Genomic DNA, 25,689 nt, shown 5'->3' on the forward strand with positions numbered 1-25,689 from the left:
TGAAATTCGAATTAAACACAAAATATGAGTTAAAAAATTACAATGAAGCAATATAAAACGACTAGGTACTACAAATGAAAACATAACATATTGCTACAAAGCACAAAATAAGTCAATCAATTATTTCCGTATTATACTAAATTCTTCAACAATCACATATGCTCATCTTGATTTCTAGAATTTGTTAGCACACTTCCTTTATCAGAAACCTACAATATAAACATGTATCACAATTAGAAATATAAAATTAAAAAATAAAACAAGTTATTTAATTTTTTTTATAATACTCTAAATTATTATAATATTATAAATACAATCATTATGTTGATTATAGTAAAAACAAATATTTCCTTGATTCAGTATGTTTTTTAAGGGTTAGATTCTAGTATCTTGTGAAATGATTAGTAGAAATCATCTAAAAGGCATTGAGTGTGATAAGATACTTTAAAAGATTGAGATGAAGTTAAAAACTCTTATTATTGGATACAAATGATTCCGATGTAATTTGATATGATTCAGATGTAATTTGATGTGGTGCTTTCTGTAATGAAAAATGTATGACTAATATATGTATATATGTATGAAATATCATGTTATGTGGTTATTTAAATGATTAATTCACCCTTATGGGTGTTGTAGATTGTTATGTTTATATTTGGTTCTTATATTGATTAATGTATTAAGAGATTGAATTTTTTATACTATTATATCAATCATATCTAAAAAAAATATTATTATGTTAATGATTAATGATAAATTTATCTTTTTTAAATCAAAATTAACTAATATAGTTTTTAAAGTCTTATGAAATCATTTATATTAAGAATTATTTTAAATAACTTAATAAATAGTTTTAATAAATAATTATAAATTTAGTGACGTAATATCTATAATAATATAAAGGGTTTCTTTTTTGAGTGTAAATATTTTATATTCTTATTTTATCTTTAATTATATTTTAAAACTGAAAAAAAAAATCAATAATAACATATAAAATATATATACATTTAATATTTCTATTTTAGTCTTAATTATATTTAAAATTCAAGAATATAAATAAAAGTAAATTATCCAAATAATAAAAGTGACTGTCACCTATTATTTTTTATATAAACATCATTATTAATATTTTTTCTAAACATATAACATATTAACGACAAATAGGTCCATATACTAAATAATACAACAAAATATGGTTAACTTTATAAAATTTGAATTTAGTATTTTTTTTCAAAATTAGTTATCGATGAATATAAGTTTATATTGATTTTTTTTATAAGTTTATAATTATTAAATTCATAATTTAGTTTACTTTTAGATGTTGAAATATTAAAAAAAATTATAAGTTTATTAAAAGTTTGTAAATTATGTATCTGGAATAAAAGTATCTAAGACAAAACTTGCTTTCTTTTTAAATGTTATAGCTTCATTCATTAGATTCTCTTTTTTGTCACCAGCGATTGTGTTGGAAGATAATGTATAGATTTTATCAAAGTGATTTTGGTTTAAAAACAAAAATTTCTTTTGTTGAGATACTATTGGTACAATCAGTACAATTTTGTTTAATAAGTAATTATACAAATTTATTATTAACTTAACATAAATAATAATAATTTTTTAACGTAGTATATATAAAAAATAAAGAGAAAAATATAATGAATAAGAAAAAAAAATTGATATCTAACCTTGAAATTGACAATCGAAAGAAAATGAGTGCATAATATACCTCTACTAAATAATATAATAAAAAATATTAGATTAATAAAACTTGTTAAAGTTTATAATTTTATACAAATTTAGTAATGGATGAATATAAGTTTACAAAGAATAAGTTACCAAATTTATAAGGAAGAAGTTCTGAAGTTTATAATGATTAAATTTATACATTTATGTTTTAGATGATGAAATATTAAGTATAATTATTACACATGTGACAAGTTTTAAGTTTCCTTTAGTACTGGAAAATCCTTTGTCTAAACAAACACATCATGAATTCACTTTTATCGCCCTTACCAACCACTCGCGTAACATTATAAGACAATTTTTTCCTGCACAACTTTTTTGAACATGCTTATAATGTATTTTTAAATTTCCAAAAATATATTTTATTTTTGAAATAAAGAAGTAAAAAAATATTTCAGAAAAATAAATGTGAAATTTATTATTGTATTCTGGAAATAAAATTAAAAAATCAAAATTCTATTATGAAAAGGCAATTCTAGAATGCAAAAGAATATGTTAAATAATTTTTTTTCAGAAAATAAAATTTGAAAATGTATTTGAAAAAAGGATTTCACAATCTACAAGTGTTTCAGAAATTCAAATCATTAAAAGTATTTCAAAAAGAGAGATCTGTAATATATTTTTATCCATACCCTTTTATTTAAGAGCATTTTTGTCATTCTGTATAAAAATGGGGTGTAAGTTCAAATTTAATTGGAAGCATTCATTAATTGCATATTCTAACCTCGTGCTACCCCTAGGTACAAGAAAGGATCCATATGGAAGATTGAACAAAAGCCCGTTTTGATTTTCAATTCCAACAAAGAGTACTTCATTTATCATAATCATATATGCCTTATTTTGAAATGGTTTATGTACTGGGCCGAGAGATTGGACCGAAAGCAAGGTGTACTAAGACGACCGAAAGCAAGGTGTACTAAGCCGACCTAGAGCTCAACCCGAAAGTAAACTAAATAACGAAAGAAATAAAATAGAATGGAAATTATTATTAAGCAAAAGCCTGCTCGCATTGTTCATTCCACGTGAACGTTTCGGCCTTCCTCAACAACTTCACTATCGGTTTGGACTTCTCGGCAAGTATTGGCAAAAACCTTGCCAATGCATTTAACCTTCCTATTAACCTCTGAACTTCTTTCAAATTTATCGGATTCCTCATATTCATTATTGCTTCACATTTATCTGGATTTGCCTCAATTCCTCTGTTAGTCAACATGAAGCCGAGAAACTTCCCACCTTTGACTCCAAAAACGCATTTTTCCGGATTCAATCGCAAGTTATACTTCCTTATCTGTGCAAATATTTCTTCAAGATCTTTCACATGGTTATCTACCGCATGAGACTTGACAATCATATCATCCACATACACTTCCATATTCTTTCCAATTTGTTTTTTAAACACCATATCCATCAATCTTTGATATGTTGCTCCGGCATTTTTTAAACCGAAAGGCATGACCTGATAGCAATAGTTTGCCATATCGGTAATGAATGCAGTCTTCGGGATGTCAGGTTTATACATTTGTATTTGATTGTAACCGGAATAAGCATCCAAGAAACTCATCATGGCCTGACCAGATGCCCCATCAACCAACCTGTCAATACTCGGCAAAGGATATGAATCTTTCGGACATGCCTTGTTCAAATCTGTATAATCAGTACACATTCGCCACTTTCCGTTTGCCTTCTTGACGAGAACTACATTTGCTAACCAAGTCGTATATTGGATTTCTTTAATGAAACCCGCCTGTAACAATTTTTCAGTTTCTTCAAGAGCAGCTTTTCGTCTTTCCTCTCCCAACTTCCTTCGTTTTTGAGCTATCGGTCTTGCTTCTCGGCAAACAGATAATTTGTGAGAAATGATGTTATGATCAATTCCCGGTATGTCTGATGCCTTCCAGGCAAACAAATCTTTGTTCATTCTTATTACTGCCACTAAGTCATCAATCATTTCTTCGGGCATACTACCCCCAACATATGTACATTGCGTTTCATCTTCGCCTAATTGAACCGATGTAATTTCTTCTCTTGGCTCTATCCTTTCGTCATCGTTCATTCTGGGATCCAAGTCCACCATTGCAACCATGTTTCTTGCTTCCATACTTCCGATCGCCACTCTCGGCTCTTGGACCATCTTCAATCCGGTCGCATAACACTCTTTCGCTGCTTTTTGATCGACATATATGGTTGCTATGTCTCCCCGTTCAGTTGGAAATTTCATTGCCAAATGTGGCGTCGACACTATAGCTCCCAACTTATTCAACGAAGATCTTCCTAACAAGGCATTATAGGAAGTACGAGTATTTACCACCAGGTATCTGATTGTAATTGTTTTCGTTGCATTTCCTCTACCAAAAGTTGTCGGCAAATCAATATATCCTTTGGTGTCAACCTTTTCACCTGAAAACCCAATTATTTGCTCCTTCAAAAGAACCATGTCTTGTTCTTTCAAATGTAATTTTTTGAAGGTTTCCCAGAACAGAATATCGACTGAGCTCCCTTGATCTACTAGAGTTTTCATTACCGCGTACCTGGCAATTTCAATTGTTATCACCATTGGGTCTCGTTGATCAGGATCAATATCTTGGAAATCTTCATCAGTAAATAACATAGGTGGCAAGCTTCTTCTTTTGAAAACATAATTCACGGTCATGGCACCTCTCAAATATTTCTTTCCTATCGTATTATATGTTTCCTTTTCCGGAAAACCTCCAGAGATGGTATTAATGAACCCCCTGACTGGCCTTCCCAAACTGCGTTGTCGGCTCCTTCTCTCTTGAGAATGGAGATGGCTTCCTCCACTTCTTAGATCTCTTTTTTCGTCTCTTCCTCCTCTTCTCTCCTTTCGATCGTTTTGTATATCAGTCGTTCTTCCAAATTTTTCTCCTCTACCCCTAACATCTTGTTCTGGACTTTGACTAGCCTTCATTTTGCCGACTCTAACAAAGCATTTTAATTGCCCTATCTGAATCAACTCTTCAATTCGGTCTTTCAGCGCTATGCATTCTTCAGTGTGATGGCCATGATTTTTATGGTACTGGCAACGTTTGCTATGGTCAGCTCGATCTGGGGTTCGTGCTTTCCTTGGTGGCGGTATTACTTCAGTTGCCATCGCCTCTTGAAGTATTCGGGTCCGAGTTGTGCTCAATGGTGTGTATTGTTGAAACTTTCGGCCACGGGGTTCCTCTCTGAAACGTCTGCTTTGATATCCTGCCTCTCTTTCATTTGTTTTCTTCTCGTTCTTCACGTCCATCCTTGCCTGATTCCTAAAGTCCCTTAACTCCTCCATCTGCATGAACTTTGCTGCGCGCCGTCTTAATTCATTAAGGCTTACGGCTGGTTTTTTGCATAAGCTATCGGCAAATGGTCCCGGTCTCAAGGCAGTTATCATATGATGCATAGAAACTTCCGGACTGAGGTTTCTAATACTTAAAGCCATCCTTCCAAAGCGTTCCATAAAAGCTCGCAGTGACTCATTCTGTTCTTGTCTTATGTTTACGAGAGCTATAGATGTTAAGTGATGTGGTCTACTTGTAGCGAATTGAGCTCCAAACTTTTCTATCAAAGTGTCAAAACAATCAACAGATAAGGGTGGTAGCCGGGTAAACCAGCTCAGAGCCGCTCCTTTCAAGGTAGTTGGGAAAACCCTACATAGAATGGCGTCATTCCACGTGTACAGACTTATTTGAGTTGTGTATATTGCAACATGTTCATCTGGATCTGGGCTCCCATCATACTTCTCTATTGTTAGACTCTTCCAATTGTCAGGTAATGGGGTCTCTATTATAGTCTCAGAAAACGGGTGTCTTCTGACTGGCGTTTCCACAGCGACACCGGACGTCTCAGGTATCCTCCTTTGTGTAACCCCGAAACTCTCTTCCTTGTTCTCTCTTTCATTAACAAAGTTTCTCGGGGAAGTATTTAACGCTGTTTCTCCATTCAATCTTTGTCTCATGTAAGCATTCTCAGCTCTCAACATGCTCAACTCCTCTTCATTACTCTTCTTCAGTGTCTCAAGTTCCTCCTGCAATTGCATTAACATGGCCATAGTCGTGGCGTTCTGACAATCTTCTTGTTCTCTAGAATGTTCTCCTCTTTCGCTCATTTTGTTTCTCGGCCCCACGGTGGGCGCCAAAATGTTCTTACAAGGACCTAGAAACAAACTATTTTCGTCTTCCACCCGTTGACCTTTCGGCCTTCGCTTCCGGACTCCCTTCTCGGTGTGATCTTTCGGCTTACTTGTTCTTGGTTTGTATTTGGTTCGAAAATCTTTCACGTTTTATTGAATTGCTTGACTGACACTTCCCGGTCAACTTTAATTTACTCCATTAGATCTTTCGGTTTTTGGTCTCGGCTTCCTCTCACAGATGGGTGTGCGTACCTGAAAGGTGCTCCGATGCCAAAGTTAGATTCAGTTTTACAGGATATTAAAATGAATTCAACCACCCTTACCTCTCAGGATGACCCTCTATTTATACTACTCTTTTATTGGGCCCAGAAGTTATTTGGGCCTTTTCTTTTTGTATTAGACATTTACTACACATACCTACATATTTGGGCCCAGTTACATGGGCTTTTGCTTAATAATAATTTCCATTCTATTTTATTTCTTTCGTTATTTAGTTTACTTTCGGGTTGAGCTCTAGGTCGGCTTAGTACACCTTGCTTTCGGTCGGCTTAGTACACCTTGCTTTCGGTCGTCTTAGTACACCTTGCTTTCGGTCGGCTTAGTACACCTTGCTTTCGGTCGTCTTAGTACACCTTGCTTTCGGTCGTCTTAGTACACCTTGCTTTCGGTCCAATCTCTCGGCCCAGTACAGTTTAAATTATGCCTTATTTTGAAACGGTTTAAATTAGTGACCTACTAAACTTTAAAAGTCATGGATGACAAAGACACATGCCTTTCTCTGAATTGGTTAAGATTAGAAGGATAACTAAAATACAAAATATAAAATCATTGAGATGCATTACCATGAATATAATAAATCAATGAAATTATATATTTAGCACAAATAAAGTGTTCTCATATAAGGGTTGTGGTCTAGAGAACTATTGAGAGGATTCATTTTCTTCCTTCCTGTCGGTCGGTTGTATTGCTCTCCAATCTTTTCTGCTCGTTACTCACCTTTCTTTTGTAACCTGTGTCCTCAGTCTTCTCGTAAACATCGAACGAGGGGTACCTACAGAAGGCACTCGGATGCTCAAGTCAGCAAAATGGGTTTGACACTCGGTTGTCAGAGTATTGTAGATAATGACATACCTGTTTCTTGGAATGTGCGTTATTTATATTACATGTGGTGGGCTTTCCTTATTGGGTCAGGTTAAGGGGTTGGGTCGTGTTTAGGGCTGAATTACCTAACTCCTAATCACGGATTAGCTTTGCTGACCTTAATTGAGCATAATTGGGTTTGAGCTATCGGTCGGCTCGACGGACGTGTGCCTTAACTACATTCGGCTGGCCAACCGTTAGGATTCGAGACGTTATATCGGTCGTGCAACTCTCACCGGTACATAAAAAATAATTGGTCTGCAAAACAAAACTTCCCAACACAGGAAAAAATGGGGGATTTTAGACTTTTCTCATGTATTGTGGATCAGTCACATTAATAATAAATACGGTTCACAAAGAGAAACATGTTCTCTTGAACAAAAATTTCAATCGCTCATAAGTAGAAATGTTGTTTCTCCCTTGAATGAAGTCTATATCTGAATTATATACAAAATTCCCTCTAAATCAAACAAAATATTTGAAATTAATGAATTTCCAAAAAATATTTCCCAAGACAAAGACACAATTGTATGAGTGGCATCGACACACAATCAGAGTTAAAAACTCAGAGCAAAGTCACTTAAGTTGTATATGCTTCAAGCTCATAAACAAGCCAATATCATAAATGACTTTCCAAAATCATCTCACTCTCTTACAAATTCCAAGTTAAAAAGAATTATACTTGTATGCATTTTCCAAAAGAAAAGCATGAAAATTGTAGAATAGAAATGGGCTATTGGTCCCATTTTACCAATGATATCCTTGAAATTGTACTCCTTCGACAACATTTCAAATAAATTTGTACCTCTGCATATTATCTTTTAAATTATATTTTAGGATTTAAGTAATGAGATAATGTCACTCTATCATAATGGTTATAGGTTTCTGATAGTGGTTGTTTAACAATCAAATTAAAATGATTTCACTAAAGTTCGTCTTACACATTGTTAGGTCATCTAATACCAAAGAGATGATAATATAAATAAGGTCAAATGACCCTAAGTCATCTCCTAAAGAATCTAACAGTAAATTCAGTCAACCAATGTTTAAGACTTATTTGTAAATGATAACAAATAGAAATAACTGATGAGCATATATTTATTCACACTCAATAGCCTTAATCATAGATTATTGGACTATAATAATAAATAAATCCATTGTTTTAATTAATATTCTTATAATTGGGTTTATTTAGGCCTTATATATTATTATTGTTAATTTTGTGTTTTTAGGGTAAATGATCTGAAGCATCTACACTTGTGAATGGGCCAAATATGCAAAAGTTCAAGTTGCTTCTTTGAATCAAAACAGAAAACAAATCCTGAGAGGAAGAAAGAGAAAAAGCTACAAGATCCCAGAAACAGAATTAGAAGCAAAACTTCTGCAAAATAAAAAGAATTATGGAAAGTGGAAATTGTTTACAAAATCTAAACTGCAATATTTTCCCAAGATCCTTGGAGCAGAAAAGCCTATAAAAGGACACAAACATCAAGGAGAAAAGAGAGAGCTTCATAGGGTTTTCTTAGTTTATTTTCTTCTTAGTAATTCTTTTGTTTTGCCTTCGCATGGAAGGCTAAACCTTTTTGGTTGATTCCTTTGTAATTTTCCATTGAGTTCTGAGGTTTTGTTTAATAAAAGTTTCATTTTTCAATTCTTTATAGCAGTTGTTTTTATTGTCTAATCTTCTGGAAAACTAGTTTTTGTGAGAGGTTGTACTTGAACGCACGATTGAGAGTCTTCCTTATCTTAAACTTTGGTTTCTTAGTTAGTTCGCATTGTTCTAATTAATTTCTTGGGCGCATGATTCAAGAGAGAGGAGGTAAGCATTCCCATGGAGTATACGCATGGAACAAAGTGGGTATTGATTAAACTAGTAGACGTATGCTTTACTGATGAGTTTCAGTTGAATTAGATCGGCGCATGTTCAATCTGGTTTAGCTCTGTTGGAGGATTGAGAAAAGATTAATCTTTAGAGAACCTGTGAAGAATTCAATGGTAGAAGAACTTGGGATCAACCGTTTTTTATTTGCTATTTTAATCTCTTTTATATTTTTTGCACAACTATCTCAAACCCCCTTTTTATCTTTATTGTATTGTTAACTTTTATTGCTTGCAGATAGATTTTAAACCCTGATCAACTGATTTTACTATTGGATTCGTTAGGAGACGACTTGGGGACATTTGTCCACAATTATACTATCATCTCTCTAGTGTTAGACAAGTATACGCTAGAATCATATTAATTTGACAACAAAATGACAACTATCAATAACAATAAAGATAAAAAAAAAAGGTTGAGATTGTTATGCAAAAAAATTAGATAAACAATTATAAAACAGTAAAGGAAGCATATTGACTCTCAAGTTTATTCAACAATGAATTCATCACTAATTATTTTAAGATTTCCACTTTTTCAATTTTCACAAATGTTGAACTTAATCAAACAAGCATTAATAAAATTCAATATAATCTCATCAACAGAACAAATGTCTACTGATGTATTAAATATCTCACTCGTCTTCAAGCATTTACTCGTGAGATATTTATGTTCTATCTCTTGAATTGAGCAAACAAGAAATTTATTACAGTTAAGTAAACTAATCAAGAACTTCAATTAAAGAAAATAATTGAATTCTTAACAAGCATTTAAAAACAATTCCGCAACAAAAACCATGATTCAAAAAGATCAAATAATTAAGCATAAGTTGATACATTAAATTGAAGGATAAGACTTTATTGAGAACCCCAAAATTCATCGAGAAATCACAAAAGAATAAACCCAAAAAAAATTAGTGTCCCACACGAAGGCAAAACAAAAAAATTACAATGAAGAAAATAAGAAAATTATTATGTTGTATTTTTCAAACACATCTCGTTGTGAAAAATTCATGATTTATAGGTTTCTTTGCTCTAAGGATCACGAAATAATATTTCAGTTCAGATATTGTTCACAGTTTCTCAATTTTTGGATTTCCAAAATTCTTGAATTTTATTGTAGATTTTATTCTCTAATTATTCTACTCAAGATTTTGTTTTGTTGCTTTTATTCAAAGAAACAACTTGGACTTTTGCTTAATCAGTGGCATACTAATCAATGGCAGACGATTTCTTCAGACCGTCTATCGGGTCGTATAGTCTTCGTAATTTGCATAAGACTTTTTTTACACCTCCATCTTCATCACACTTTATGTTTTTGAGGTGTTTTCTTCAATTAATCCTGGACAAATGTGTCATTGGACCGTCTAGTCAAACCATCTAATATGAGAAATATTGGATCATCTATAATGAATAATTTAGACAAGATTAGCATAAATAATAATTTAGACTAAAACACCTAATTAGATTAATCCTGATTAAAATAATGAATTTATTCATGATTACAATCCAAGACAACTATGCTAATAAGCTTTCATCTAAGAAATGAAATCGTTGATTCAACGAAAGCAAAAGCTTCAATGCCAACCAACATTAGCCAACATGTCATTAGATTGGTGATCATGTGCATACCTTGTCTTACTACTCTCATACCTGTGAAATGAAGTCGTCCAACTCGTATCATCCTCGTGAAATTCAAATGAACATATATAACTTTTCAATGGGTAGTACATCAAACCACCTCAGGAGATTTATAGTGTGAGTGTTTGGTGTCTCATCCACATCATACATGATCAACAAGTCATCATCAGTAATACCAATTATTTTGAGAGGGTGATCCAGTGCTACACGCTGATACCCTTTGATGACTCTTTTACGACAAGTGTATCGCGTTAGAAGTAATAATTTGTCCCTAAAGACAGATATCGAACCCACAAGGAACAGTTGAAGTATCAAGTATAAGTTTCACTAAATAGAAAACAAAATCATAAAGTTTGTTGGGAGTTTGTTATAATGATTGCAAAAATTATAAAGAAAGCAAGTTAAAGAGTTTATTGGTTAAATTGGGAAAATTCGGATTGAGGTTCATCCTTCTTACTCTTTTGTATTTTGAAAAGCATAGTAATACTCTATCCTTTGATTGATGTTGATACCCATATAAAAGTCATTTATATCAATTTCTCGCATATAAATTTATTAAGATAGTCTTCTAAATATCAATTTTTCGCATGTTTATAAAAATTCTTTAGCATTACTATTAGATGCTGATAACAATTAACATTTCAAATATATTCATAGCATCAAATATGTTAAAGCATTATCATTTGGGTTAGAAACTTAGAGATATTTTCCAGTCAAATATAAGGATCTAAATCATGATAAACAAGCATTACAAATAAAATGACAATATCAATCATCAATCAAGAACAAACTATTATATTTAAATATCACATCAATACATAAGAGTTTGAATAGATTACTCCCAATCCCAAAAGTTACATTAGTCACTCATGTTGGCCATTACAAACATGGAAAGCAAGAAAAGAAGATCCAGGATGTTTCCCCTTGATGACTGCCTCCTTTAAAGTTTTCTATCACCTCCTATTCTCTCAATTGATGTGTAGGGTTGTGTCATATTTAACCTAGTTGGGCTTGGGCTCAGTGACTTCTCGCATGGACGTAATTGTGCTCGCCTGAGCGAGTTGGACAAAAACAGGCCCAACGTCATTGGAGTGATATCGCCTGGGCGTGACTGAGCTCGCTTGGGCGAGATCCTCTAGGTGCTTTTGGCTTGAGCGAGTTTGGGCGAGTGTTTGGAGCGTTCCAGTTTTCCCTTTTTTTTTCTTGTATATTCTTTTTTTGCCCTTTCATCTCCATTATTCCCTAAAATCCTGTAATTAACACAAATTTGGGAATAAATCGTTCTTATTCATATTAAAATCACAAAATATGTAAAAAGATGTAAATTCATAAATTAAGGATTATATTATAGTTATTTTATCCATAAATAACTGTATTTTAATATGCAGTATTACTTAAATGTGACACTTATCACGTTTCATAAACAACTGGGTTTTGTCATTTCTTAAACCTCCCACTAATGGTCCACTAAGTTAATTATGGCTCAATAAATTTGAATTGCTCTGTATTGCTTAGGAAAACCAGAGGCTTGGGAAATTCGATAAAAATAGAATTTGACTCAAGGAGAACCCAATCAATAGTGTAAAAGGTACAATTCTCTCCAACTTAAAGTTAGTCTTTCCAACTCAATACTAAAAAACACATCATAAACACGTATAAGATATTTTCCAAATTCCCAACTATGAAGTTTGCAAAGATTATCCATAGTGACATTTTTGTTGATTTTTACACACAAAAATGTGCAATTAATTTTGTTTATTATGAGGATGTGTAAAAAATTATTTACGAGTTTTGGTATGTCATGTCTCTTTAACATGACTTTGTTTCAAATAATTCGTGCTCGTGGCGCACGATTTAAATATGAAATTGAACATACACCAAATTTGGGTCATAGTATATCGACTTTGGTTAAAAAAATTTGAGACTGATATCGTGCATGGTTGACACGACTTTGATTGAAAAATTTATTAAGGTTAATTGAAGTTGTGTATGACTATAATGATTTCAATTGTTTTATTTTACACTAAAGTTGTGCAAGGAGGACACAACTCCAACTTTCTATTAATTTTTTCGTTGTCGCGAGCTGTAAATTGACATTTTTGGTTTTTATAGTTTTTTATTTTATTTATTTTTTTGGTTTTTGATTTTTTTGTTGCTTCCTTTAGGTTTTATAATTATTTTTGTTTACTTTATATACGTGACTAGTCAAACAATTTGGTGATGTTTGTTTGCATTTATGTGCCTTATTTACATAAGGTTGATTTTGTTAGCAATTAGATTAAATATTTTTCTCTCATAACACAATTAGAGAGATAAATCATTTTTTAGAAAATGCAAGCATAGCCACCTTTTTTTTTTCTCTTTGGTTGGTTCTACACATTCACTTACCATTTGCACCTTCCATGCATTTATATCATTGCTTTAGGTACCATTTTTGTGCATGTGGGGCCATTTTATTTTTCTTATGCTCTTGTTTGTTACCTTTTTATAAGTGTTATTGCATTTGAACATACCAATTTCGGTTTTTGCACCAACAATGTGAATTTGAAGTCATACGATAACCAATAAATTAATAGAAAGTTGAAGTTGTGTTACCCTTACACAACTTTAATGTAAAATAAAACAACTAAAATCACTATAGTTATGTACAACTTCAGTTAATTTATTTTACGTTGGAGTCATGCTACTCATGCATGACTTTAATTAATCTAAGGAAATTTAAATTAAAGTCGTGTACGACTTCTTCAAAACAAAGTCTACCCAAAGTTGTAATAAACGAAAACAAATTGAACCATTTTGATGAAAAAATTCACTTTCGTTATAGTGACGAGGGATGAAATTGGAAGGTTTTGGTGATTTTTCCCATAGTGGCCTCAAAGTAGTACAACTTTAATCCATGTATAATGAATCCAAAGATGTTCATTATGGCAATGACAAACATGAAATATGGGTTTTAACATCCAAACCACATAAAATGCAATGAATCCTTGACATGTTTGAAACTTTACTTGATTCTCGCATAATTAAGGAACAAACATATGAGAAATATAATAAAAAAATAAACTCGGATACCATTGTTGGGTACTACAGTAAAAACACACAAACTTACAAATAAACCGAAAGAACAACTGAAGTTGAGAAGTCCATCACGATGATGATGATGAAGTGACAATTCTACTTCTAGTGAGTACCATAAGACTTGTGGTCCAAGAACAATTTTACTCGTGCTCCACGGTAGATACCAAATATTCTTATCGAAAAGAGCATTGGTCTCCCGAGGTGGAAGAAGGGAGTTTGCCTTGCAAACTGACTTATAACTTCAAGAAATGATCACCAAGTTTGTTGAAGACGATGATAGGAGATCCCCCTGCAACAAATTCTCTAACACTTAAGTCACTAAAATATAGGGAATTACAAGTATATAAGTGAGTACTCCTGATTTGAGTTCATTTTAGGATTGTTCATTTTATGGTGTGACATTTTACTTAGATTGAGATTTTAAGCAAGAATATGGTGAGAACTTCAAGAAGATCCCCACTGGACACAAACTTAACCAAGTGGTTAAGTAAGTGTGAATGTTCACTTCATAATAGCAAAAGGAGAAGACAATTATGTGGTGAACATGATGCTAGAAGGTGCGAAATTAAAGAACAAGAACAATAAACCAAATAGAATTGTCGAATGGAAACAAGGAAAACCAAACAAGAACATGATATAAAGAGTAAAAATGGAATGACAAAGGAATAATAGATGAAGGAAGGAGAAAACTTATGTGATGACACGCCACTTGAAGTGTGATTGGCCTCCAAGATAAGTGATGATAGCCGCCACTTGAGAGCTCTCAATACTCACAAGATAAGACCTAAATGCTAAGAGGAATTCAAACCTCACTAACACCTCACACAATTTGTGTAGAATAACTCTTCTTCTATTAATTTCAACTTGTCAAATACACTAGGTAGGCCTCCTATTTATAGGTGAAGGAGCCTTGGGGAACAAGTTAAATGGGTAGGATGAGAAAAATGAAAAAAATGGGCAGTCTTAGGGTTTGACTAAGTCAAACCCGCAACCTAGGTTTGTCCTTCTATAAACTATGTCAAAATGCATTTTAAAAGGGTTAGAAACAAGCTAAAATGCTACCTACACCCCCTATTATGCTAAAAGTACCTTATTCTAGCCTATATTTGCTATTTGGACCCCCAAAGTGAGGCCAAATTATTTACAACATATGCTAATTATTAAAAAGACCAGCAGGAAGAACTTTAAATGCTTTGGTCTTTGTCAATTTCTCCCTCTGATAAAGTCTTCGCTTGCATGTTGAGATGACTTCTCATAATATGAATGTAGCTTGACTTGCATCAACTCCTTATGAAATTTATTTGTATTTATTTTTCTTGAAATTAGGCTGAAATATTCAAAATATATTTTTAAAAAAAAAGATATGATTAATTATTAAATATTTTTCCTTCCAATTGTAAAGTTATATAAGTACATCTAATTTAATTGAATTACATCCAATTTAATTTGACTACACCCAATTTGATTAGATTTTATATTATTATAAGTATCTTCGAATATTTTGAATATATATATATATATATATATATTTATTTATTTATTTATTTTAGCACAACTAAACTTTATATTTAGCCTATTCATTTAATGTATTATTAAAACTAGTTTAATTAACAATAAATAAATAATAAGTATAAAATTAAAAACTAAAATATATTACTAATTTTAAAAAGTAAGAAAACTAGAATCAACTTTTTTTTAAAATGAAAACTGTTATTTTAATTAAAGGGGTTGAGATTAAATTTTAACTTAGGAAACACTTCACACATTAAGCCTGTGTCTGCTTCTTTCGAGTGTGTGTTGTTCATATAGATGGAAAAACACAAATGAAGATAGTTTTTTTTTTCTGATGATTTGAAAAGATATGAGACGATGGAAATGCGAGAGGATGGTTTCACAACATTAACCTTGCTTTATTTCACTATGCATACTTGATCCTCATTGATTAATGTTGGCCTCATAATCGATTAACCCCTTATTAATTTACTTGTATTGTAATTGAAAATGGAATGGTGTGTTGAATTCATTTGTGTCAATTGTTGATATGGACTAAAAGTCTTGATTCATATTATTTTTATTCTATAAATAAATTAAAGAAAAGTGTTGCAAGACTGTAATGGGAAGCCATGATTGATTAGAGTGTTGGTGGAAATCCATTATGGACTTTTTAAGGACCTCTTTAAAATGAAATATGCATATGGAAAGAGTTAAAATTGTATTGATATGAAATTATATTATATTATAGTAGGAAATAAATTATATTTGGTAAATATAGATTTATGTTGATATTAAATAATTTTTTCATGTAATTAGAAAAATATTAAGTTTTATATTTGTTAATAAAAAATTTATATCAAAATTATTTTTTTTGGCTGATTTGTTTATGTGTTAAATGCGGATTAATATTGATATGAAATAATGTATGTATGTAATTAGAAAAGTATGAAATCTTATATTTGTTAATAGAATTTTTAGATTAAAAAAATTGACATAGTTTTTTTTTTATATTTGTTAAATGCGGATTTACATAGATGTGAAATTATATGAAATATTTTTTATGTAATTAGAAAATTATTAAATATTATATTTATTGTCTAGATAAATATAAGACATAATTAAAAAAAAATTAAAAAGAGAATGAATAAAAAGAATCAAACTTACATATAAGTAGATAATTGTCATAAATGACCGTTATATTTTTCTATCATATTAGTAATTGGTATAATGTCAATTGTAATCTACACAACAACAAGTTCTGAATATAATTGAACCATATATAGTAAGTTGTGATCTTTCTAAAGAAATAGCTTTGGAAGTAAAAGAACAAAAGGGGAGTGAAAATGTAAATAACAACAGGAGATGAAAAACTTAACATTAGCGGGCCGGGTTCAGCAAAATTTGGGCCGATGAACAGCCCAACAGAAGAGCCCTATAAATTCTCCACAGCTTCCCTTTTCTCTTTCCTGAGCACAAACCCTGGAAACCCTAGCCACCAGCAGCGATGCAGATATTCGTGAAAACCCTTACGGGGAAAACCATCACCCTTGAGGTGGAGTCTTCGGACACCATCGACAATGTCAAGGCCAAGATCCAGGACAAGGAGGGCATCCCGCCGGATCAGCAGCGTCTCATATTCGCCGGAAAGCAGCTCGAGGACGGCCGCACCCTCGCCGACTACAACATCCAGAAGGAGTCCACCCTCCACCTTGTCCTCCGTCTCCGTGGTGGTGCCAAGAAGCGCAAGAAGAAGACCTACACCAAGCCTAAGAAGATCAAGCACAAGCACAAGAAGGTGAAGCTCGCCATCTTGCAGTTCTACAAGGTTGATGACTCCGGCAAGGTGCAGAGGCTCCGCAAGGAGTGCCCCAACGCTGAGTGCGGCGCCGGAACGTTCATGGCCAACCACTTCGATCGCCACTATTGCGGCAAGTGTGGCCTGACCTATGTTTATCAGAAGGCCGGTGCCTAATTCCTAATTGTTTAAGTTATTAGTATATAAATTTGGGAATGTTCTGTTCGTTTAATACTGTTTTGATAAAACTTCTATGGATACTCTTTATTCTCTCTTTATTCTCTCCAATGTGTTGTTATTTTTGTTAGAATGAAATTTAGAATTTGGTTTTGAGATTTTGTGTTGCTTTGGATTTTTTAATTGATGCCATGCTAATTTTGTGAATGTTCCCGGGCGCTACATTAGTGTTTTTTGTTGTAAGTGTTTTCTGATACTCGCAATTTTGTTCTATTTATTTATTTTGAGGTTAATTGATTATGTTCAATTGTGTGTTAATCGGAATTAAGCTGTTATTTGCGTTGAAAATATAGTTTGTAGACAATCATGTTTTGTTTTTTCATTCCCATTGGTTGATTGGAAACTTGAGAATCATGTTTTGGGTGTCGAAGGTGTTTGCTTGCTTTTAGGGCAGAATTTCTTCGTTATTTTTTAAATTCTTGGTTGATTCCTGGTAAATTACGTTTTTTTAATATAGTGTAAACAAATTGAGTTGATCTGTAATGACAAGGCAACTATGAATTATATACCTGAATCACCTGTTTAAAAATTCAAGTCTGGCTATGGTTAAGTACTTTGATTTTGGCTTTGTTATTTTCGGGTTTTTTCCCAGTGTGATTTTTTTACGAATTTTCCAAAATGGGCCTTCTGAATACTAAAATCATCAACCACAAGGCTTTTAAAAAAAAACTAAAATCGTCAACCACAACTAGGCTTTTTAAAAAAACAAATTCGTCTAAGTGATACACAATTTCAAATCTTAAAATAATGTATAAAATTAAAAAAAATAAAATGATTAAACATATAGGTTTTCTATATTTCATATAGATCGAATATGAAATATATGTTTTCAATTTTTTAATATATAATAATTTTAAACATACAATTTTAATACTTAAAATAAAAAATAATTAAAAATAATAGGAAATTAGACAAGTTTTAATACCATTTACACTTTTATTTTTATTTTCCTATCTAGTATTCTTTTGTTTTTATTTTCTTATCTAGCACCCTTTTATTTTTTATTTCCCTATCTAGCATCATTTCAAAAATAAATAAAATAATAATAAATTATTTATTTTTTGATAATTTTAATTTTGAATGTATTAAAAAGTAAATATTTTTAATGTTAAAAATATAATTAATGAATAAAGAAATGAATTTTTAAAAATAAAATAAAATAAATTTAAAATTTTAATTTAAATTTTTTTTTAAGAATGAAGAAAATAAAAAATTAAACTCTACACTAACATAAAAGTTGAATCTATAAACATAAATTATTATTTATTTTTATTATTATTGATTATGTAATCATGTTAATTTTAAGTAAAAAATACATGAAATAATTACAAAAAATCAAAGTCAATTAGTATTACTTAATAGTGGATACACAAGTAATATTGAAGTGTCTATACTAAATGCAAAATCATAAAAAGATAACTAATGCAAATGCTTAAAAATGAGAAGCAAAAAATGAAAAAAAAAACAAGTCTAGAAAATAAAAAGAACAACAATAAAAAAAAATGGTAGAAAAATAATAATAACTAAAAATATAAAAGATATAAAATAAAGACAAAACAAATTAAGATAAAGATAAAAAATATAAAAATAAATTCAAATAAGATAAATATAAGAGATATAAGGCGATACTAAATAAGTGTAGGTTGATCATAAAAATGAAAATAAATGAAAGATGATAATTCATTTAATATTTTCTTCAATGGTAATGTTGTGACATATTCTTTTTGTGTGTCATGATGTTTGACAATATGAACATTTTTTTTTCATCATGTTGTTCTTTTATGTTCATATCAATCCTTATTTAACTTTGTTTTTTTATAATTATGTCCTGTATTTTTTACTTGAAATTAACATAATTATATCATCAATAATAATAAAAATAAATATTAATTTATGTTTATATATTCAACTTTTATGTTGTTGTAGAGTTTAATTTTTTATTTTATTCATTCTTAAAAAAATAATTTTTAAACTAAACATTTTAAATTTATTACTTTTTAATTTTTATTTTGTAAAGACACATTTCTTTATTCATTAATTATATTTCTAACTATTTTAAACATTAAAAATATTTAATTTTTAATGCATTCAAAATTACAATTATAAAAAAAAATTAATTTATTATTTTTTAATTTATTTTTGAAATGGTGCTAGATAAGGAAATAAAAAATAAAAGGGTGCTAGATAGGAAAATAAAAACAAAAGAGTGCTAGATCGGGAAATAAAAACAAAAGGTGCTAGTTAGGGAAATAAAAGTGTAAATGGTGCTAGATAGGGAATTTACCCGTTTAATTTAATTTACTATTTATAATTTTTTTATATATAATTAAAGAAATTGGTTTTTTAACTAAATAGAAAACATATTTTTATTAGATATAATTAAAAAATACTGAAATTTTAGAAAATAATATTTTATTATATATAATTATAAAATTAAGTATAATTTTTTGGTTTTCAATACATTGAAATTATTTTAAATTTTTAATTTTAATAAACCTTAAATAAATCAGAAAACTTAAATTTTTTTTGTCGTAGGAATTATTTTTTCTGATCTATTGTACTTCAATATTAACATCATCATTTTTTTTACATTTTATTCCATTTTTACTATATATTGTTATCATGAATTTTAGATTTTTATTTCTTAAGTAAAAAAATTACGCTTCCTTAAGAAAAAAACGTTATTCTCTTTTATCTGTTTTATTTAATAAAAAATTTAAAGTCTGGCTATGTTTAACTACTAGTATTTAGTATGGTTTATGTATTTATGTTTAACTACTTAATAAATGTTGCCTGAGTTTTGCTTATGATTTTAAAAATAGTTACATGAGTCTAGTGCCATATTTTTGTATTTAATATAATATTATAGTATATTAATATTATAATTATTATAAAAATTCTTGTTTAAACTTCAATAATAATATAATTTTTTCAACACAATTACTTGTGTTTTTTATCCTCTTCGAAAATTGCTATGTAATGCTTTTACATGCCCGAGAAGAATAATTTACCAAAAACATACACAATGATAGTAAGATTTATGGTGTATTTAGATTGGTGAAGAGATTTATGGTGTGTTTGGATTAGAGGGTGTGTGGGAGTAGAAAGTTGAGAGTGAGTGACAATGGAAGTGTGAAGAAAAGTGAGGTTGTTTGTATTGGGGTATGTTAGAGCGAATGTGTGAGCAAAGTTTATTGAAAATTGTGAGTGATGTGATAGTTGTAAGAATATTATAAATTATTTTTGAATAGTAAAATTTATGAGATTACAATTTTACCCTTGTATATAAAAAAAGAATAAATAATGATTAATCCGATTTCATATTTTAGTTAATTATAATTTAAAATTAAAGTATAATTATATTATTTAACATTTTATTAATTAAGAATTATTTTTTATTTAAGTTAATTTATTTACATAATTTTAATATTATAAATGATTTTATAAATTATGTTATGTTATATATATACAAATATATATAAAATTAATTTTAATAATAATTTTCATTATTATGAATAGCAAAATGAATATATTTTAAAAAGAAAATAGAAATTTAGAATATAACATGAATATTAAGTAGGTGTCAAAATATATAATATAAAGTCATTACAAGAAGAACATAATAATGTTAATTAGAAAAAGAAAAGACATTCCCAGTAATAACATTTGAATCCTTCTTGTGGAGACATATCTTATTCCGTTGTATGATAATAATTTCATCTTTTTCATCAACAACGTCTTCAATGCACCATTTGAAAAAATTACAGCCTAGAACCATGCCACTTCTAATCTGTTTTGAAAAAAAAATTTCCAGCATTTTTTTTGTGTTGTCGCTATTCTCAAGACAGCAAATTGTCCATAATCACAAATAGGATCAATGAAGACACTTGAGCTCCCAGTAGCATGGGTAAAAGTATCACGTTTTTGCACACTACAACCAGTACAACTAGATGACGACGTGTTGTGATACGCAGACATTAATGACACTTAACCAATGCCGTCGAAGTAATACGATGGTAAAAAAGTTACATTAAAAACAATATGATTATGTAAATGAGTAGGATGAAAAGTAGCATAAAACCTTAACAACAATAATAACAATGTGAACGTCAAAAATAACAATAACAATTCATTAATGTTCAACATGAAAATTAGAAGAAGAAAAAAACAATGACAATAACATAATGATAAAACACTCAATGGCCTTGATGACGTCGAATGTCACTCAGAGTATCCTCAATTTTGTCCATCCTTTGATCAACCCTGTCAATTCGGGTATTCATGTTTTGTATGCCGGACAAAATTTGAGTTAACAATTCCCTTTGAGTGGGGTTTGCCTCCTCAGGTTGACCACCTTCAACATCTTATGCTGGCAATTCATCCTCTTCATCATCTTCTTCGTGTGCATGGTGAGGTATACCAAGTTGTCATATGCCATTGACCTGGAATATATTTAATTTTTTCATACTTTTTTTGCCAAAGTAATGATTCCAGCCTAGCATTATTGCTTGTTCATTCGACAAGTCGAAGCCATACACCTGCAAGATCCTCGTTATCAAATTTGCATATGGGAGAGGCATCTTGTTATCCCGGCATTTGATGATGTGTTGCATTATGTAATGAGGTCAATTAATGCATACATTATTCTAGATTAACCACATCATGAAAATATCTTCATTCAGTAGTTGTGCATAGTTGTTTCCTCGAGGGCACAAGATATGCACCCATGTGTAATGCAACCGTCGGTCATTCATTTTCAGACTACCGACATTTTTTAGATTTTCACCTTCAACATCTTCACGAATCATGGACAATAATGCTAGACCTCGATCAAAATTCAGTTCCTCAGGGATCGTCCCAGGGGTTAACTTAAGACCGTCATACTGTAGATGAGCAATGGTCATCCAATCTATTTCTTTAATGTGTATCATTTTTCCGCAAATCTCAATGGCAAGGTGACCAACAGGTGTGAATTTTGCATTTGTATAAAATACTCTTACCAAATCCTCATAATACGGAAGATTAATTCCAAGGAAAGGTTGTAAACCTTGCCAATTCAGAAGATTTTGGAATTCAAATCCTGGACCAACAAAAAATGGAGTATGCATCACTTTTGGTGGTAATACTGCTCTTGCGTGAAAGTTCTTTTCAAAAACCACCATTTGACGCCTGGTACTGAAGTATCTTGAATAATCAAGAACTTTTGGAATTCTCGTTGGTGGAGGAGGAACGTCAACATCTTCTGCTGGAGATTTACCCTTACGGGTTCCGTTACGTTTGTGGGATGATGATGTCATCTATAATGCAATTACTACAATAAATAAATAAACAAAAGTTAACATAATATTAGAAGTTAACATAATATCATAAAGAAATAGTGCAAGTGCTGAAAGCAAAATATTACATTGCTAATGAAAGTAGAAGTTCACAAAGCAAAATATTACATGTCCAATAACTAACAAAGACAGTCAAATATTACATGTCCAGCTACTAACAAAGACAGTCAAATATTACATTAATAATAATTAAAGGTAACCCCCATGCAGAGATATGAAATCAATGCCTAGTCATAAATCCAAACAATTTTGTCATTCGACGCTCATATGGCATCCCAAATAATTGCTTAACTCTTCCGGGATGGTCACATAAAAACTCATAGCATTGATCCATGAGTTGTTCATCTTGAATGTTTAGCTCCACGAGTATTGCCCAAATATCAGACTCTGAGTACTGGTATGAGGCATGGCGTCGATGGTGGTGTACATGCTCAGCATATAGGTCGTTTCTTCGTCTAATTTCGTCAGCTATATCTTGAGTTGTCGTTGCCTGTGCACCAGCAATATTCACCAACTGAGAGGCATTTTCATTTCCATCCTTCATTGATGACACACATTGTTGAAGATTAGTATTCAACATTGCAAATTGTTCATCAACACTGTCCATAGTGGAGCCTTTTCTCTTTGATCCTCGGGATGAGGATGTGCCCGCAGAGCCAGCAGATGGCATAGAAGGAGTGTTTGATGGTGTGTCTGAAGGAGTGTCACTAGATTGGAATTGAGGAGCAGGTGATCGTGGGACGTAGTCATCTGTCTCCTCAAGTTCGGTTGTTCGGGGATATAATCCATATTATTCTCCCCAAGGTTGACACTGAAATTGGTCATGTCAGGAGGTGAATTGATGTCACGGGCTGTCCTGACCCAACTTCCCGTGGCTCTATCATTGGACCACAACTCCTCCATGAGGTCATAATGGCGAATGGTATTGAAACGCCATTTTGCTGCAGATGGTTTGGCCTACATACATTTCACATATTAGTATAAGATGCGAAATGTGAAGTTAAATGTAATTGTTACGTAAAAAAGTACTTATCATTGTACCTTAATCAGCTCACTCCAAACTTCGTCCTCAGCTTCAAAAAGTTTGGTGGTCTGGTTCCATGCGAAACCACTTAATCCACCAAACAAATCATGGATTTCCCTCCACCTGTCTTTCAGGCTTTTTTGCCGGTTCTTCACATTATTTTTCTTAATACCCGATAAACCAACCTCATTGAAAGCCATAACTATGTTAGTGTATCCTTGAGTGGTCCAGCTACCATCAATTCTACACCCTTTTCGTACCTCGTCAATCATTGCATTCAGCAAAATTAGGTCCATCTCCGTCGTCCACTTGGTGAACTCTCGATAAGAACCTGATGAATTTGAAGCCACATTTTTTCCGCGATCCATCTAATTAACTTAAATAAAGTTAGGATGACAAACATTGAAAAATGGTAGAAAATATACTATTTCATGAAATTAATTGTTTACATAATCTTGCCACATTTCGTTTGCTATAGCGTCCCTAATATCACATTCTATCCTGTAATCATGTTCACGAGCATGGGTGGTGCTTGGTTGGATATCTTGTTCTAACAATTCATTATCTACTTCTTCAAGCAGAGACTCATCATTGTCGATCCCGCGTAGAAAGTTATGCAGAATACAACAAGCTAAAACAATTTTTGTCATAGTATCCACATCATAATGTGGCTCAGTCCCACTGGCTATAATTGGAAAACGTTTTTTAAGCACCCCAAAGGTTCTCTCAATTACGTTCCTAAGTGATGAATGTCGATGATTAAACAACTCTTTTGCATTTTGTGGTCCTCTTCGCGAATATTCTTTCAAATGGTATCTCACCCCGCGATAAGGTGTTATTATATTTCGTTTTAACATAAAACCTGCATCACCAAGATAGTATTTTCCTACAAAGATTGTGGAAAGTTGGGTTAGTATATACTACTACAACCTTTTAATTCTTCTGCACACCCAATCCCCTATAACTAACCTTCTGGAATAACCAAAGGATCGCCTCGTCCCAAAGCATCTTTCAATATCCTTGAATCGGAGGCAGTTCCTTCCCAACCGACTAACACATATGTGAACTTCATGTCAAAGTCACAGACTGCAAATATGTTTTGGGTTGGCCAATCTTTTCTCCCTCGAAAACGAGGCGCATCAGCACGTGCAACCTTAGCACGTACATGACTCTCATCTATGGCCCCTAAACAATCCTAATGTAAACAAAAATTCATAACTTTAATTAAACACAAACTAAAGAAGACATTACACATAATTTCAAGTAATGTTATTATCAACAAACCTTAAAGTAGGGGAAAAATAGACTATTCTTAAGGATGTGTGGTTCTACAACCGTTCCATTTGGTTGAATTAAGAATTCCCCCTCCAACCTTAAAATTGCACTCAAAACATTATGAAAGTGACGGGAAACTGTTTCTCCAGACCGATGGAAAAAGAATGACACACTTCGATTCTTCACATTATGCCCAATAATGTGCAGAAATTTCGCTACTTGTTCTTCCACGGTTGATCGATATGCATCTTTAACAAGTCCAGTTCCCCGTATTCGTTCACATAATTTAATGAAAGCTTCCGGTCTCATGCGAATAATGTGACGAGATTGTTCAGTGTGAACCAAGTACTCCATCAATTCTTGTCTGCGACGCTCTTTTTGTGGTTGAGACTCACTGATACAGTTGCTTGTAGTAGGCACCGTGCGTAACAATTTCAATCCAAAAGCAATCATACAAAGAATCATGACTGATGCACCTTCATTATTATTTTTTATTTGTTCTTTGATTTGTGAAATTAAATTCATGTTCGCCGCAACAAGATCGTCATAAATTGCAACTGTTTCCTCAAAGTGTACCATCTCTGCCTCGTCATAATTTCTTTCAGAATTCATACCGAATGCGGTTATCGTATCGGTGTAAAAGTACACCAATACAATTACCCTAAAACGTACTTTTAATTAATTTTAATAAAAAAATTCATAAAAAGTACTATATCATTCAATAACATAATTTAATCAAACAAAAAATAAATATAAACAAACCAAATAATTTATGTAAAATCTCAAAAAATATTAACTAAACATCAACAAAATTTAATTGTATTCTGTAAAAATATTATTTACAAATAAAATATTATTTCTTATAAACAATTTAATTTTGAAACACTAATAACTATTTAAAATTATTATTAAAAATTCATATTTC

The 25,689-nt window shown here is 31.5% G+C and overlaps 3 protein-coding genes and 1 pseudogene across 3 annotated transcripts; 1 reads left to right on the forward strand and 3 right to left on the reverse strand.

Annotated features, from left to right (window-relative positions):
- Positions 1 to 2,731: 2,731 nt before the first annotated feature.
- Positions 2,732 to 5,788, reverse strand: LOC137808991 (uncharacterized). The gene has a single exon (XM_068610135.1). It carries the CDS (start codon positions 5,786 to 5,788, stop codon positions 2,732 to 2,734), a length of 3,057 nt encoding a protein of 1,018 aa, XP_068466236.1.
- A 1,887-nt stretch (positions 5,789 to 7,675) lies between these two features.
- Positions 7,676 to 12,933, reverse strand: LOC137808992 (uncharacterized; annotated as a pseudogene).
- Positions 12,934 to 16,506: 3,573 nt separating this feature from the next.
- LOC137810565 (ubiquitin-ribosomal protein eS31 fusion protein) lies at positions 16,507 to 17,225 on the forward strand. Its single transcript, XM_068611909.1, has one exon. It carries the CDS (start codon positions 16,602 to 16,604, stop codon positions 17,067 to 17,069), a length of 468 nt encoding a protein of 155 aa, XP_068468010.1. The 5' UTR covers positions 16,507 to 16,601; the 3' UTR covers positions 17,070 to 17,225.
- Positions 17,226 to 22,685: 5,460 nt separating this feature from the next.
- Positions 22,686 to 25,376, reverse strand: LOC137808993 (uncharacterized). The gene is made up of 6 exons (XM_068610136.1): positions 24,774 to 25,376; positions 24,459 to 24,684; positions 23,939 to 24,375; positions 23,507 to 23,857; positions 23,278 to 23,422; positions 22,686 to 23,158 (listed from the first exon to the last, which is right to left on the reverse strand). The coding sequence occupies exons 1-6, from the start codon at positions 25,374 to 25,376 to the stop codon at positions 22,686 to 22,688; spliced, it is 2,235 nt and encodes a 744-aa protein (XP_068466237.1).
- Positions 25,377 to 25,689: the final 313 nt, after the last annotated feature.

The sequence above is a fragment of the Phaseolus vulgaris genome, chromosome 2, assembly GCF_000499845.2.
Source record: "Phaseolus vulgaris cultivar G19833 chromosome 2, P. vulgaris v2.0, whole genome shotgun sequence".
Classification (NCBI taxonomy): domain Eukaryota; kingdom Viridiplantae; phylum Streptophyta; class Magnoliopsida; order Fabales; family Fabaceae; genus Phaseolus; species Phaseolus vulgaris.

What these genes read in the sequence shown, in the direction of transcription:
- LOC137808991 (XM_068610135.1), bottom strand. Translation starts at nt 5,788, where the DNA reads ATGGCCATGTTAATGCAATTGCAGGAGGAACTTGAGACACTGAAGAAG.
- LOC137810565 (XM_068611909.1), top strand. Translation starts at nt 16,602, where the DNA reads ATGCAGATATTCGTGAAAACCCTTACGGGGAAAACCATCACCCTTGAG.
- LOC137808993 (XM_068610136.1), bottom strand. Translation starts at nt 25,376, where the DNA reads ATGAATTCTGAAAGAAATTATGACGAGGCAGAGATGGTACACTTTGAG. An exon ending in TTTGGAGTGAGCTGATTAAG is followed by an intron (nt 23,423 to 23,506) that starts GTACAATGATAA and finishes AAATGTATGTAG; the next exon opens with GCCAAACCATCTGCAGCAAA. An exon ending in TCCTGACATGACCAATTTCA is followed by an intron (nt 23,159 to 23,277) that starts GTGTCAACCTTG and finishes ACACTCCTTCAG; the next exon opens with ACACACCATCAAACACTCCT.